This window comes from Pteropus medius, unplaced genomic scaffold, assembly GCF_902729225.1.
Source record: "Pteropus medius unplaced genomic scaffold, Ma_sr-lr_union100, whole genome shotgun sequence".
Classification (NCBI taxonomy): domain Eukaryota; kingdom Metazoa; phylum Chordata; class Mammalia; order Chiroptera; family Pteropodidae; genus Pteropus; species Pteropus medius.
This window is the reverse complement of record NW_024352787.1, coordinates 19653485-19670498: the sequence shown is the minus strand read 5'-3', so window position 1 is coordinate 19670498 and position 17014 is coordinate 19653485. Positions and strand designations below refer to the sequence as shown.

Sequence of the window (17014 nt, the reverse complement as noted above, 5' to 3'; positions counted from 1 at the left end):
AGCATAATGCGAATCTGGAAAATCCTGTACCCAAAAGTAAGAAAAGAATGATGGGGATATGTGAAAAGAACACAGGAGTCAACTCCTAAGAGTTTCCATTGGCCAATTTTTGGGCAATTGTATTTCAAAATTAATAATAATGTATTATAACTCATTAAATAAAATAGGAATCTATAAGTCTATACTGAGATAATTAATCAACAGAGAAGAGAGAGTTTTACTATAGAATAGAAGGCTAATTAATAAATGCAGAAAGAATTAGAAAAAAAATCACCATTTAGCAACCATCAGAGTAATAACTGATTTCAGACAAGAAGCTTCAATGAGAAAACTAGTAGGTGAAAGTTTGATAACAAACAGGATATTTATAGTCTCAAAGTATATCCTCACCAAATACTTACTAATTACTTAATTTAAAACTACAAAAACTTTATACTTGAGAAACTTGGAAGACAGCATTCTATTAACCAAGTGATAAAAGCTGACAAAGTAGTAACAGTGCAAATCAATGTCCTGTGCCTTCTCATGTCGGGGACTGGAAAGAACACAGCGTCACTTCTGTGGTGATCCTGCTAGGAATGAGCACATGAAGCTAACTGGCTAATTCAACTGCATTGAAAGATCTTTTCATTTTCAAGGCTTTATATTTGCTGCACTTATCTGACCCTAGATAAGTACTTTTCATTTTTTTCTCAGGATCCTCCATCTAGAGTTCTAATGCTTTCTATATGCTCCCCCCATTAAGCCCGAGTACCTAGGAAGAGCCTATTAAACTCATTAAGGTGTAAGCAGCACATATTTTATCTCTTCCAGGGGCATCAGTTTCCAAGATCAACAACCTTGGGAAGAAGGGAACTCTGCCACTGCATCCAAAATCATGCCTGGTAAAGATAAGATCCTCATAGCAGATTTGAGATATGCAGATCACAGGTAAGTCAGAGCATGACCATATTTTGTCATGACAACACTAAAAATAGACACCAGACATATAATGAGAAGTTTCAAGAGCTAGTCAGAGGAAGTGCTTGGAAAAAAAACACTGTATGAATAGAAACAAAGAACTGGTCCTCCATGTGTTGTCCCCAGACCAGCATAATTTACATCATCTTGAAACTTGTCAGAAATGCAAATTCTCAGGCCTCACCCCAGACCTATAGAATTGGAAACTCCAGGGGCGGGGCCAGCAATCTATGCTGTACCCAGGCCTTCTGGGTGATTCTGGTGGAGCTGTCAATTTGAAAAACACTGTTCTGGTGGGTACAAAACCCACCACCTGAGGTTCTGACTCAGAGTCCAGAAGGTGTAGTGACCTGACAGGAGGCTCTGTTGGCTGAATGAGGTTCTCCACACTCTGGGCTAGGATGCTGGCATTTAGAACCGGATCGTTACCCAAAAGAGACCTCATGGGCTCACATGTAGTCAAGGCAACAGTTATTTCAGAGAAAAGTCACTATTAATATAATGAAAGGTGGATACAGTAACATATTCATATTCACATCATGGTTATCTGTGGTTTAAAAAAAAAAGTCCTAAGGTATCTGCTGGGCCTATTGGTTCAAGCAAATTGCAAAATTTTTCAGAATGTAAATGTGATTTGCTATAAATAAAAATTTTATCTACATGTGAACACAATGTGGGAGTATATTTTGTATTTATATTTTTTTAAAACATCTATTCTGTAAGTTTTATTTTTAATTATTTATGTACATATGTACTAAAAAATGTTGTGAAACTGAATACCAAATTTCATATAATATTCAACATCTCTTCAATGCCAGAAATAAAAACCTGCTCTGGGAATGTGTTGGAAACGATGATTTCTGCCACCAGTTCCACTTCAAGTTTAACAAATTTTTAAGCTTATGTGCAAATCCTGGATCCCGTGGAGATTAAAAGATGAAAGCAGCCAGACAGTATCCCTGGGCTGAGGAGCAATCAGAGAGAAGACATGACTCCAGCACTCAGTCAGTGGATTATCCTAATAATTGGAATCACTGCCTCCGAATTCTCACCACTGGAGAGGATTTCAAGGTCCCAATGTTCCTTTTCTTCTTCATTTGTATAACACCAAAGTTAGGCTGTGTCTTGGTGGCAGACATGGAGAAAAGCAGCAGAACTACACAGCTATGGTATTTAAAAGAGAGAATGAGAAGCTCTGCAGATGGTGAGAATTGATATTCCCTTTTCCTTTATTTGAAGCATTGTTTTCAGATTGTACCTTTCTGTAGCACCTTTCTGTACTCACTGAAAATGATCAAATAGTCGGTTTTTTGATGCCCAACCAGCCTTTCGCTTACTAGTTACTTGTTTTAATTAGTAACTTGCTGTCATAGGCATGGCTTAGTGGGGACAATCACACTTGCTGTCATAGGCATGGCTTAGTGGGGGCAGTTATTAACAAGAAGGAGGGAGAGAAGCCAAAGCTCTTCCTTCCACTGTGGGACCTTTTCTCTGATCATTAACAGATCCGTCAGCCAGCAACCAGGTGCACTGAAAGCAGCCAATATTCACACCAGCCAATTCTGCTACTCGTTAGTGACACTGGTTAAGAGACGAAAAATACAAAGAAAAATAAACCTCTGGGGAGGAAATGTTGAAGTCAGACTTTGTTCTTCCTTTGGATTTCTATAATCTTTGCTCTCCGTAGCACTAAATCGTCACAGAAAATCCCAAATTCTTGGTAGAGGAGTTCACTGTTTCCTTCTTTTCCTAACTGAGCAGTTTATAAAAGCTAGACCACAAAAACTACAGCAATGGAGAGAGTATGTACAGACCCATTATCCATGTTCTTGGTCCAACACAAACCACCTTTTAGAAAAAAGAGGTTTGGGATCAAAAAGAAAATTTGGGGTTGGAATAAAATATAAGCTAAGCCTCAACTAGAGTTCAAACAGACCCTCTGCCACCTTTGATTCCAACATGAACAAGCAGGAAATAAATCAATAATTACGACAACCCTTATGATTGCATTAAAAGGAATATAAAAGCAAGATAAATTCTTTCTAGAGCATTCTAGAATAAGCTACTTTTGATTAAGTACAATTGAGAGTTATCAGATGACTGTAACATAATGCACAAATTCAAATATGGTTTGTCTCATATTGTAAATAGTATCTTCGGGTATTATGTTAATACTAAAATCATAGGCCTTGTAGAGGTCACCACATGTTGGGCAATCTTACTTCCTAGATTAATGTTTTATGTAAACAACTCATCTTTTTCAGTGACCCATGCTGAATTGGTCACAAATACACACTGGGGATTAAAGGGACACAATTTTCCCAATATAGAGTGTTAATAAAGTCAGTTTGGCTCTTCCTCCCAAGCTTTAATATGCTTCTATAAAAAAATTAATAAATCTCTCTCCATACCTCCTCCCACCCCCTTCCTTTTGTCCTTCTCTCCTTCTAATATACAGATAGTTAAAGGACCATTCCTCCTCACCGCACTAAAATGACTATAAATTTACTTTTTTGACATAAACAAATAAAAAACATTGAAATGAGTATGTGCAATTCAAGATATTTTTGATGCAAAATTATTTTCAAAGAGAACCAAAGGGAGTCAGAAGATTCCCTGATAAATACTATTTCTACATTTCCAATCTATTTGTTTCACTTTTATAAAGTAAAATTGCTTGTGCAAATTTCCCCAAATTTTGATGTTTTACCCAGATCTTGAAATATGCTAATATTCTTGAGAGAACTAAGGTGTTGATCTTCAAAAATGATAACATACTATTTGAAAATGTATAAATCATATATATTTTCATTTTATACAAATGAAATAGTTGATATTCCTACACAGGAATAGATGGTAGAGTAGCATTATAAAGTCACCCCATGCTGCAGCTCCTTGTGGCACAGATCATTTAACCGATGAAGTTGATGATTTAGTCAACTGTACTTTTCTCTAGTACCTTAGACAAAAAAAAAAAATAATAATAATCTTAACCTGGTTCCAACAAAGTCCAAAAAAGAGAAATAATAATTTACTGTAACTGCAAAATGCAAAATGCTTCCTAGTCATTAACGCATTTCTGAACTTGATGCTTCTCAAGGTTAGCCTTCTGGGGTGCTGACAACATCATAATACCATAAAAGTAATGGAGGAAAAAATAAGAGTAAAGAACTAATTCGCTCCATAGGGACACACCAAGCTGGATAACTAGGTTTCGAAGGATAGAGTATAAATTTTCAAGTTGGAAAAATGGTTAAATATGAGTCACTTCTATTCAAATCCAATCTCTTAAAGCAAACATTTGGGAATGTCCTGAAAATTAACAGGGTACTGCTTGACAAATTTTTTTCTGTGGGAAGTTACTGCAATCCAAGACAATGACCTATATGAACATTTTCCTATTGTATGGACATTATCTATCCTGTTGCACAAGAGAGTATGTAAGAACTCAATAAATGAGAACATCAGAAGACATGGAAAATCTATTCTCCTGGAGGAGACTGGGAGACACCTTATTCTGTGGACCTAGATCCAACATTCTCTAGGAATTCCCTTTCTATCTTCATAAATCTATTATTCGGTTATTTGGACATAATCTATTTTTATCTCTATTACTGTTTTCTTCTCTAACACTCCTCTCTTTTCTCTCACATACTCATCCCTAAGGCCACAATTTCCTCTGTGGACACTGGTAGCTCCAATGACAACAGGAAAGTAAATCCATGTCCTTACATTTTCCCCGTGTCCAAACCCCATGTTCCAGAGCCTGCTGGCCCAGCCTTCTTCCCGCCCCACCTCTAGAATGACCTCCAGATCTGAAGCTTCTAACCTCAGAGAGCCCACTTGTGCTTCCCTCTCCCTGGCATTCATGCATGCTAGCCAATTATCCAAGCCTTAGAGATATAAACAAATAATTTAAAACATGTTTTTTTTAAATTTATGCGTCTATTAGACCACTTAAGGAACAAATATCACAAATCGTGTTTCTCGACCTTTTTTTCATTATCACCTCCCCTAAGGAGCTGTTTTAGATTTTTCCCTAATATCACCACCCCCATGAAATTTTAATGCCATAGATAGAGTATATATCTGTTTACATGATAAAGAATATGATTTTTTTCACCCACCAAGAACCAATTTTCAGCCTCATGGGGGAGATATAATCCCTACTGAGAATGCATGATCTTGAAGCAGGCAGCAATTGAAGTAATTTTGCCAAAAGTATCTAACTATTGCTAATACTTAGTGGAATATAAATCACCAAAAACATCATCTTTCCTGTAGCTCAGTAATCTATATTGAAAAGCTCCAGAGAAGCAATGTTTTAATCTCCTGAGATTCTAAAACGTAAATCTTCTCCTGCAGTGCCTACTGCCTTGTCCTTTGCGCTCCATAATCTACAGAACTAGTAGGCATTACTTTCAGGTTAACACCACGTCTAATAAAGTTCTTTCTTCAATCTTAAAGCATTTTAGATATGCTAAAACACACACATAATCACCCCATTTCCCACTCCAGAAACTAAACAAGTGCAATTTACCTCTTGCCGTTTGAAGTTCTGGACATATTCTTCAAATTGTTCATCTTTTGTCTCATCGGCTTTCCCAAGCTTCTGAAGGACCTAGTTTGCAAATAAAACAAAATGGTTTGATTTAATAATTGTTTCAAATGATAGGAAGAGCAAAGCTGTTATTTTGCTCCTCTGAGGAGACTTCACTCTTAGCCCAGCTAGTTTTTCTGTTCTGGAAGCATCTTGGCTTTGGTGGCTTTGGAGCTGAACACACTTGGGTTTCAATTACAGTTCCACCACTCACAGGCTATGTGACCTTGAACAAATGTCATGCTAGATTGCATTTATTAATTTACATATCTGTTTCCTCCAGTAGGCTGCACATGACTTAAAGATAAAAGCTATGTCTTCTCTTTTTATCCAAAGCATCTGGAACAATGCTTGATACATAATAGGTACTCAATTTTTTGTTAAACAGCAAGCCAAAGTTATTTGACTAATGTATTAATTCACTTTTTAGGGATGGTATTAGAATTACTGGAACCAGGTACATGGTAAGTTCTCCCCCCACCATCTTCTGACATCCCCATCAACTGAATAAACACCTGCAAGGGCACTGGGCTACAGAAGGCCCCATGCTAAACTCTGGTTATCCAGAAACACAAAGACGAATAAAACAAGGCCCCAGCACTTAATTTTAAGAAATTTATAATCTAATGGAGTAGACAAAGTCAGATTCACAGATAACAAATCAAAGACAACATATAATAAGAAACATGAGGAATTGCAAAGTGTTGTTAACAACATCCCTTACAGCTGAGTTCAGGGAATGCTCTGTGGAGGCTATTTCAATTGTGTTGGAACTTTCAGCAGACAGGAATGTGTCAGACTACATTTCAGCCAAAGAAGTAGCCTAAGCACAGATCATTGGAAATCTCATCATGGATGTGGGACTAAGCAGTAGTTCTGTTCTAGAGCACAGGACTGGTACCAGGAGAAGCTGTTCTTAGAGATACCACAGACAGTTACTTCAAGAGAGAGCAGAAGGATCCTGAGAGCCACAATTGGGTTCACTATTCAATATTCCCATATCTAATATCTAAAACACTAACTTATTCAGTAATATAAAAAACTCCATAAACATTACCTTCTCAGAATACACATACGCTATGGCATTACTAAATATATTTTTATTAAACATAAACATTTGGTCATTAAAACATACACTCACACAAAGCACTTTCTATGGCTAGGTTTTATATCAGACTATGATACTTTGTTTCCTAAAATCAAAGACATAACCTTGTACAAATTAACAAGTTTTGATGATGCCTTTCAACGCAAAGACAGAGTGAGAAAAGTTACCTAAAACGTGAGAAGAGACAAAAGAGATCCCTGCGTGTCCTTGGTGCAGTGCTGGACTTACACTTCTGATTAACTTCCTATTGTCTGAGCTATTTACTATTCCATAGGGACAGGAGTTAATGTGAAGATTTTTGTTTGGAATAAATGCAAATAGTTTCTGTCCAATGGAAAAGTTAACCCCAAAGATTATAGTTGACGATCCTGTAGGACATTATCAATTTTGGATCTAACTTACCAATCTTATTCTAAAATCCCTTTATTAAATAGTCCATAAATACTCGGCTCCTCAAATACACTTTGAATCAGTTTTAACATCTCAGTGGATGTCTCACTATTTAACGAGTTGAATAAATCTATGACATATGTTTATTTCATGTTTATATGAAAACTTTGTCTTTAGCTTTTGCAGAATCACACTTTAACAACAAGATCGACTTGGAAGTGTTATACAAATGCAAAGTATTGTTATTATTATTTTTATTACTATTGTAAGAAAGATAAGGCAAAGCAAAATTACACAGGCTGCTTGCAAGAGAAGTAAAATTCAGTGACATAGTGATTCTTGGCCCTATTACACGGTCTCCCCCTATCTACTCCCATATTTTCATTCTAAGTTTAATAACTTTAAGAAGAATTTTTTTATTGCATTTTGTTTTTTTTTAAAAAGTTCTCCCAAACGATCTCCTACCACAGAAACAAAGGTGGGGGGGGGGGGGGGCGGGCGGGGGACTAAAGTATCAGGGTAAAGACACCTAGTATTTACCACATATTTTTTTCCTAATTCTTAAAATCTACTAATTCATAAATTTTTAATTTCTCTAGATCAGATAAAGTCATTTGAGAACCAGCAACACCTCATCTGATGGTAGCAGTTTACAAAGGCCAGAGTAGGCTATCAAACTCTAATGAGCAAGCAGCAACAGTCTAATGCTCAGTTCTACAACTTACATGTTAGTGAAAAGGAACTCTTTTCTCAGAGAGTGGGAGGAAAAAAAGAGACAAACATTTATTGAGGAACTAGTATGTGCCAAAACTGCAGAAAGTGATTTACACGTTACCTCTTTGTTTCTTGCAACACTCCTATCTGAAACTTATTTTGGACCACACAGTAAGTGGATTACTGGAAACCATCAGGAAAATCCCCATTCTGAGGTCTGATACCTCTGTCATCACCCACATCCAGTCTTTTCCTTCTCATGAGAAGCAAATAGGATTTATACATCAAACTTTTATTCTCATAAAATCATCCAAAATTCCTACAAGCTACTTTACTCTAAGAATAGCACATCTCCTAGGCTGCACATCTACAACAGTGGAGGGAATCTTCTGCAGACCCTTTGCTGAAAGTCTGTTATATAAATTTAAAATCATAATTCCTTGCTTTTCATGTTTCTAGCAACTGTACAGTATAACTAAAAAAAATAGCAAAATAACAAAAGCTGATCCTGGGTGTAAAGAGAGATAAAAGAATTATCATTGAATGACCTTATAAGCCCACACTTTCTCTTCTAAGGGAAGTAATAAAGAATCCAAGCTCCTTGAGTTATACACCCACATCTCAATATCAGTTGCCTAACTGCAGCAGCCACAGAGAGGTGGGAAAGACATGGGACACAGGCAGGAAGTGATCTAGCCTTTGCTGAGAACCTTCTCCATGCCATTCATATATTAGGGACATTCATCTATTATTTCAGCTGATACTCACACTAGCTTGCTCATGTCCATTTTACAGATGAATGAATTGAGACTGAGAGGGGTCAGGCAACTTGTAAGTGGCAGAACCCAGATTCAAACCCAGTACTTCTAAACCAGTCCTCACGGTGCCTTCCTCACAAAGACAGGACCAAAGGGCTGATCCATCCAAAAAATAGATGCTTATAATATTGTCCTGAAATATAAATGCCAAACTTCTCTAGATATCAAAATTTTAATGTGGTCATAGAAAGTGGTATCCAGAACAGTTGCCGAATTATTTGCCTTTATTTTCACATATTCAATTTGACCATGAAAAACCATGATGAGCTTTCTTATAATAATAAAATTTATGTTTCTTTTCGTCCATGTATTTTTAATCTCTTACCTGAGATTAAAGACCTACCTTGCTGAACTATCAGATTCTACCATTATCACCTTCCTTTTCATTTTCCCAAACTCTCTATTCTAACATGCCCCTTTGGATATGTTACTTCCCTCTTTTAAGTCTTACTATGGCTTCTTGAATCAAACCCTAATTTTTCAAAAAGGATCACAAAGCCCAATGCCTTCTTGACATTCTTATACAAGGGAGGCAGAGTGTAACAGAAAGAGCAGTGGTTTGGACGAGTGGTGAAACACTGAGGTCCTAGTCCTTAGAAAGTCATTTAAAGATAGAAAGGCATATGGTGGTTAATAAACAAAGATACATTTTTAAAATAAAATTGAATAGAGATTCACTCACATTACCAATTACTCAACATCACTCAATTTCATTTCATAAGCCAACATTACATATGAATAATACAAAACACATATTACTCCTCATTACAAATTTATTATTTTAAAAAGCTGAAGAGATCCAGTAACATAAATATTAAAGTCAAATAATCATTCATATTAACTAATTATCTCCTCACTTATAGAAGAGTCTCTTTGAAAAGCAGCAGATAATGCCACAGTTCTGAAAGAATTGGGCACTGTATGTAGGGAAGAATTGACAAGAAACATGAGATTATGTATATGTGTCAAAAAGAAGGCTAAGAAATACTTTAAAGTTAACAGTGGTTGTTCTGGATGGTAAGATTCAGGGTCATTATTATCTTTGCTTTACAATTTTGTATGGTTTCTATAATTTCTCAATGGTTTTATGTTACTAATCAGGAAAAATCATAAAGATAAATACACAGGAGTTTATTATACTGATATCTTGTATATAAAAGATTTATGTATTAGGTTCTAGTACAAGTAAGTTTATTTGTTCATAACTGGTTGAAAGACTCTCCTCAAAAGATACTGATGTGTGAATTAATATCAACTAGAAGAAAGATTTCAGAAGCGGCCCTCGGGGACCTACACCTGATTCATGGCTGATGTGTAAAACGAGGGTATTAACGGTATCTACTTCACAGTACTGTATGGAACTACCGAGGATACATATGGAAATGCTGAGCTATGATGCCTGGCATATATTTAATGTTCAATAAATATCTACTATTATTACAGATATTATTATTTAATCATATTGAATAATTTCATCAATGGCATAAACTTACATTAACAAAAAGCTAGGGAGGATATTGGCTATGTTACATTATTTGAACCAAGTTTCACAAAAAGACTTTCTCCAACAAGATGAAATTCAGCAGGGATAAAATTTAGCTCAAAAATGTAATTACTCAAGTACCAGATTTATGTACCAACTTTTAAACAAAATGCAACAGGATGGATGCTAGGAATACATGGTTTCTGCCCTTAAGTAGAAATAAGGAATGACTTTAGTCAAAATGACTCAATAAAATGATGTTGCTGCCAAAGGACCTACTGTAATCTCAGGCTGCACTAATAAGCATGAGAGCAACCAGGAGAGCAGTCCTGAACACGTCTCTGCAGTGGACAGATTGGTAAACACACGCGAACAACTTGGAGCGAGCTAAGGGAGTCCCAAAAAGGCAAGAGAGTTGATACCATTAGGTAGGAGGATGATTTGATACAATTGGTATATTACTGGAGAGAAGAGGCAACCACAGAGAAAAGAGTACAGCTGTCTTTAAATATCTGAAGGATCGGCATCAGCAGATAAAAGCTATATAAAGAAAAATTTTGCATAAAACATTTATCATTGTTTTCTGGAATTTAATTTGTTGTTAGAGGTAATAAGCACACTATCCTAGGAGTTATTTGCGCTTAACCAATAGTTAGAAGTGCTAGAGAAGAGATTTATTCATTAAACAGGTGAACGGAATGAGTTATATTTCAAATATCTTCTAATTCTTGAATCCATAATAAATTTACCACGTTAGACATTTTCCCTTTAGAAAAATGCAAATCACAATGAGTACTAAGAAGACAAGGATGTCTGTTCAATTCTGTCTCTAACTTAAATATTAACATACTGAAGACTGCATGCCAAGCACTCTGCTAGGAAATGTAGAAAAGCAAGCTGCAGTCTAGGGACTGTGATCATGTGACAGTTTTGATGCAAGAGATGGGAGTTGAGGAACTGGGAAGATTATGGAAAGGCTTAGTCTGTAAGACTAAAGGCTCTAATTTCCTTGCATAGACCATGGGGAGCCAATGAAGTATTCCCCTGGAGGCAGCCACAGGATTAGAATTGTCCTCCTTGGTGACAAGGCTAAGGACAGATTAGAAAAGAGCAAGGCTGAAGAGTAAGACCAGAGGCTATTTAAATAGTCTAGACAATAAATGACAGAGCCTAAACTAAGGAACAGGTAAAACCAGTCCTTAAGAAGTAAATATACTGCACTTAATGGCTTAGGAGATGAATAGGGTGAGGAACAGAAAGAGACTGGATGACCTGAGATTTCTGCTGTGGAGGCCGAGGAGATGATCTGCAGAGAATCTAGGTTGTGGTGAAGGGAGAGGGAAATGGTTTAGATGTGGGACTGGGAAAGGTAAAACCCAGAACCACACCACAGGACTTTTGGATGGAACTGAAGGCCCAGATGAGGAAGAAACCGCGGATGTGCCCTTGCCCACATTTTAATAGTTTTGTGATTTTTCTCCAGCAGTTTCCACATAGGTGATGAGATTGATATGATACACAGAAAATATCTTCAGGCACCAAAGATGTTGGAACCTAGAATGAGATGACAAAAATCTATCTTTTACCTTGTTTTATGTCACAATATTTGACAAGTTTATAATTTAAGTGGCTTCTCATTCACCTCTCCACTGGCTATGTAGAAAATACCAATTAAGCCTGAACAATTTGGCAGCATTGATAGCACAGGAGGATCATTATATATTCATACGTCTAATATTCAGATTTTGACATGACACATCGATCACCTACAGGCAAAAAGAAGAAAATGCTGTGCCTTAGGCATTTTGGTTCAGGACCTAGTAGGTCTTCTCCTTCAATGATAATTTCATCTGCACTGACACTCTACTATTTTAAAACAGTAAGATTTCTGTTGTTACTTTTGTTGCTATTTTTCAAATTCAAAAGAATGTTCTAAGTTAAGTAAACTTTTTCAAACTGCTTTTCTTTTCAATGAGATTCTGAAATATTCCTCTAGGGCTGGCTGTGTGCTCATCTCAGCCCTGAGTTCGGAAGTTCTAAACTTATCTTAAAAGACATCATGACACGGGCAAATTAAAAAGTTAAACAGGAAAGAAAAGCAGGAATGCGGTAATTTGAATATGTCATCTAAAATCCTCTTTCACTGTCTCCTAAAATAGTTCCTCAGCTTGGGTTGCAAGGGCTGCTCCAATGATGCACATCTCACATTTTCTAGAGTAATTGCTCATATACAATGGGCCCAAGTAAGGGCCCTAAATATTTAGAACTCTTTGATTTGGGCAGTTTCCCATTCTGCAAAGCAAAAATTCTGATCAAGTTTCAAATCCTCATAGTCCAGTGCAAATTAAATACTGACTATTATAATAGTAAGAGAATAATTGTCCTCTCTTAGTATTTTATTTTATTTTTTATGGCAATATCATTGCAATAGGTCTCTTTTGAACTTTTTTTTTTTTTTTTTTGCTTTAGAACACTCATATTTTAACCATCTCCAGTCATAGCACAGTGTCTGGCATGTTGTAGGTGATCAGTAAAGGTTTGTTAACTGGATGGATGAATGAATGAATGAATGGTCCCATTTTCATAAACTTCAAAGGCTACCATAGGGTTATATCACAACATAACTCTCTTGGCCTCCAGCGCAGGCTTCATTCTCTACCAGACTTGTCCTCTTCTCATTCGTGATGGGTCTTCTTTGCTTTGGAGTTAGAAATCCTGTCTGTTTCCAATATTGGCTGCTGAAGAGCCTGAAATATTTTTTGCTGTCTCCCATGATTTCCATCATATCTACTTATACCCTGCCTTGTACCAGCAAAGAACATAAAGTGGTTCCCCAAATCGCATGGATTACAACAACAACAAAAAAAGATAATTAAACGACAGAGTAAAAACAGGAATTAGGATGCTTGCAACATCTGTCTTGTTCAGACACTAAAGCGTGCACACATCCTTGAGTTGGCCACGCAATTAAAGGGAAAATGGCAGGTGTGCAGGGTCTTGAGGGTGGGGGAATTGTTCAAGGACTGCTCAAGTCTTTGTTTTTATTGGTTTTCTGCTAAGAATGTGGTTCTCCATGAGACGGTGATTCCTGAGTTATCATTTGATGCTTTACAAAAAGGGACAATGAAAGCAAGATGGTTTATAAAACTATATTCCTTATGTTAATAAATAGATTTAGTCATAAAAAGGGGATAACTGTATGCAAACTATACTTTGGGGGCAATTTATTTATATTGATAAATAATATTCACGGTTCATATTGGTCAATTAAAATATTGATGTAACTCCTTCAATGATTTTGAGCAGAATGTGATGTGCAGATGGAGTGGCTGAGTCTTCTGCTTACGGCACATCCAGTCACCCTGTACTTTTCTTAATTGCTGCAGCAGAGTGAGGGGCTAAATTTCCCAACGGCTCAGGTAGCAGCTCCACTCACACCAACCTACACTGAGCCACAACATTTTCTTCTGACATGCATGATTTTTTTTTGATTAGAGTTTATATTCAATATTATTTTATATTAGTTTCATATATATAGTATAGTGGTTAGACATTTATATAATTTACAAAGTGATCCCCTGATTGGTCTAGTACCCAACTGGCACTATATAGAGTTATTACAGTATTAGTGACCTCTCTTAATATTCTAAAATAAGGAATGGAATACCACTTTGGCAACTTTCAAAAAAGTAGTTAGCATTTTAAGTCAAAGAAAAATTCACAATCTTCCCTTCCACACGGAAATGACTTCTGTTAATCCGGGGTAAAGATCAAAGCAAGCTCAACCTATGATGAGGTGTGACCCCAAATGAAAAAACTAATTCCGTGATCAGAAGTGGGAAACTGATAAGAGGAAAGTATCCAGACAATAAAGTAATTCGAGATGAAGGCTATGTGTAGCTAGATACTGGGACAAAAGTACTGGTTAAAAGAATTCGGCAGGATTGGTACTGGGATGCCTTAGAGAGATTCATGCATGAAATGAAGGTTCAGACTAGATAAACTTCTACTCTGGGTGATTCATGCTATCTTAAGCCAGACTCTAAAAGTCAAGAAGAGAATCACATTATTTATTTAATCTTCTCTGAACAAGGAGGCACCTTTCTCATCACACTTTGTCTTTATTTTTTAAAAGAAGAAAAAAAGCACATAAAATTCTGTATACATTATTCATTGAATCCAGGTACATGAGATGACCATGGACTCTCTGGGCAGGACATGGAGAGTTGGTCTTCCATTCTGCCCACGCCCAGATGATTCATAAACTCCTCTGTCCATATACCTGCCTATCTATCTGCAAATAAGAGGGCATTTATCAAGTGTTCCCTGACACTGTACAAAGTTTCATAACCTGGGACTGGAGGGAGGCCATCAAGTGCATGCAAGTACAGTGGCTACTTGTCTTGAAGAGGCCTATAGATATACACTGCACTGTTTTTCAAACTTCAGGACACTAATCCTTTGATCTCCTCTGGGTAAGTTTCAAGACTTAAAGAAGTGATTTTAATGTGACCTAATTTGAGAGAAATGAGATAAAACATCCTTTGGTGTGGTTCATGTGCCCATCAAGTTCCTACACTTTGACCTCCATCCGGCTCTCTGTGGGATTTATTTCTGTGCCATAATGCCATCCACTCCTGCTCTGGTAGATTTCAACAGTACATTAGCCATTGCATCATCAAAGGCTCTCAGAGGCTGGCATGAGCCTTTCTGCTAATTCTGGGAAATGCTTTAAGAAAGGTAAGCAAGAATAGATGAGAAGGAATGTTCACTGCCTCCTGATTGACCGACCTGAGGACTTTAAAAGGTTTGAGGATAACATATAGTGAAGAGAAAATACAAGTCTCAGACATGAGCAGGTTTATTCTAAGTGAGACAGAGGCAACCGGGTATTAGAAATCCATGGAGGAAAGAAAGTCCAAGAGCCTGGAAAGGAAATAGTGTGGGAGAAGCCCCCAAAATGAGAATAAAGTAAGCACTGGCCAAAGCTGCTTTTGATAATGCATCTACCTGCTGAGGTACCAGAATTCTGTCTTCTATCCTCTCCAGTCTTTAAAGTTGAGAATATCTTAGTCTTCTGATTTACGCACAAAAAAAGAAAATCATTTGGAAAAAGACAGCTTCAGGAATATTGATCTGGCAAAGAAGAACGGATCATGAGGCCTGGCATCCAATGCCTTCCTCTCCTGCAGGTAGTCAGGTGCCTGCTCTCTCCCTCCAGGTTGGCTCACCTTGTCTCAGAACTACTTTTCTATGAAACATGATACCGCCAGTATCCAAACCAGAATACAACATTTACACCAAAATTCGGTGATGTGAAAGTCTGATAAAGTCATCTCTTGAGGCTCTGAGAGGAACTGGATTTTGCTTCTCCGGAGCTTTCTTTAAGGACAGAGTGCTGTCTTACGTCAATATTGCACAGGCTAATTTAATCCTCATACTCTTAGGTAGGGGAAGGAAGATATTCTTCCATTTACCACCGGCCACATGTTTGAGAGAAAACATGTCTGCCAAGCTGTAGAGGAGCTACTGCGAAGGCATGTGGCTATGAAGCCAGGGAGGGCCCTATACCAAGAATTCAGGCACAGCTTTGTGCCTGATTCCTTTATACAGACTCCTCAGGCAATCTCCATGGCCTCTGTTACCCACTGTACAGTGAAGATGAATCCACAATTTGAAAACACTGACCTCCAGTACAACTATGAAGTTAGAGGTTGCCTTAGGTAGAACAGAGTCCACAAAATCCTACCTAGGATTTCAGTTGGGAATGTAAATTGTCTACGGCAAAAGGGAACTGTTAGGCCTAATAGGTATGAAACAGGTGAAAAAGGGAATATAGAAAAGAAAAAGAAAAAAAAATGTTCTAGCTTTTCTTCCTCCTGTATAAATGTCCTACCTTGATACCTCCATAATTCCCTAATTTATTAGCTATCATCTATGAAAATTTAAAATAGATCAAGCACAGTTCTAAATGCATTATATCTAAAAAATGAATTTAATCCTCTCAACAATTTTACGAGTTAGGTTATAATGATTATTCTCATTTTTCCAATGTAGACACTGAAAACTGGAGAGGACAAGTAATTGACTGCCGTCACAGAACTGGTATGTTACTGGGCTGAGAGTCAAAGCTGTTTGATTCCAGAGTCAACTTCTAACCACTAGGCTATAATTCTCTAAAGATAGCAACAGGGAAAGAAATATAGCCTGGTGGCCAATCTCCTCCCTTGATAACTAAGTCATTTCCCTCCATATTACCCTCTCACTAACTATACCACATTGGCAGGAATGCTACTATTATAACTGCTTGATCCACACTTTTGTTAAATGAAAGCCTTCTGATGCCATATCCATCTACAATAGTTTATTATATTCATTCAAATACCCTGGTAATGAATGCAGGTTATATAAGATATATTCTCCCCATGCTACTCTCCCTTGGAAAGAAAACTTCCAATTGGCTTCTGACTAGCAGAAGACCTAGAAGGACATCACTACCTTATGAGATCATTATAGATCAGGCCACAAAGAGTGACTCACAGGAGTCACTGGGTGGGGGGGCGGGGGAGAAACAACCTCACTTCATTCCATAGATATCAAGACAAGATCATTCCTTTAGGACAAGCAATAAACTCTCAGGGAACATAATGCAGAGTTGGATTCACCACAGCTCTCCCCATCTGGCTGCCCCGAGGGTCCAATCTCATTAAACTTGTTTTGACCCAACAACACTAAAGGTCCTGCTCTTGCCACCACTCACCTTCAGGAGGTCTTTAAGCCCGTAATCTTTGCATCCCAAAATACATTTTCAACAAATGCAGCCAACTTCCCTCTCATGCGGGTCACAGTTTACATGCCCAAGAGTATTTGCTAATTAGAAATCACAGGAAAGGTTTTTGGAAGTTTTGTTCTAACTCTGTCAACAATCTTTCTCCTATATT

General features: G+C 37.3%; 1 protein-coding gene across 1 annotated transcript in view; it reads right to left on the bottom strand.

The window, feature by feature from the left end:
- AMPH (amphiphysin) overlaps window positions 1-17014 on the bottom strand; it is a 197073-nt gene that overhangs the window by 110616 nt on the left and 69443 nt on the right. Inside the window, exon 2 of the mRNA XM_039849175.1 lies at window positions 5501-5581. Coding sequence (XP_039705109.1) covers window positions 5501-5581 — 81 coding nt within the window. The remainder of the gene's footprint in view (window positions 1-5500; window positions 5582-17014) is intronic.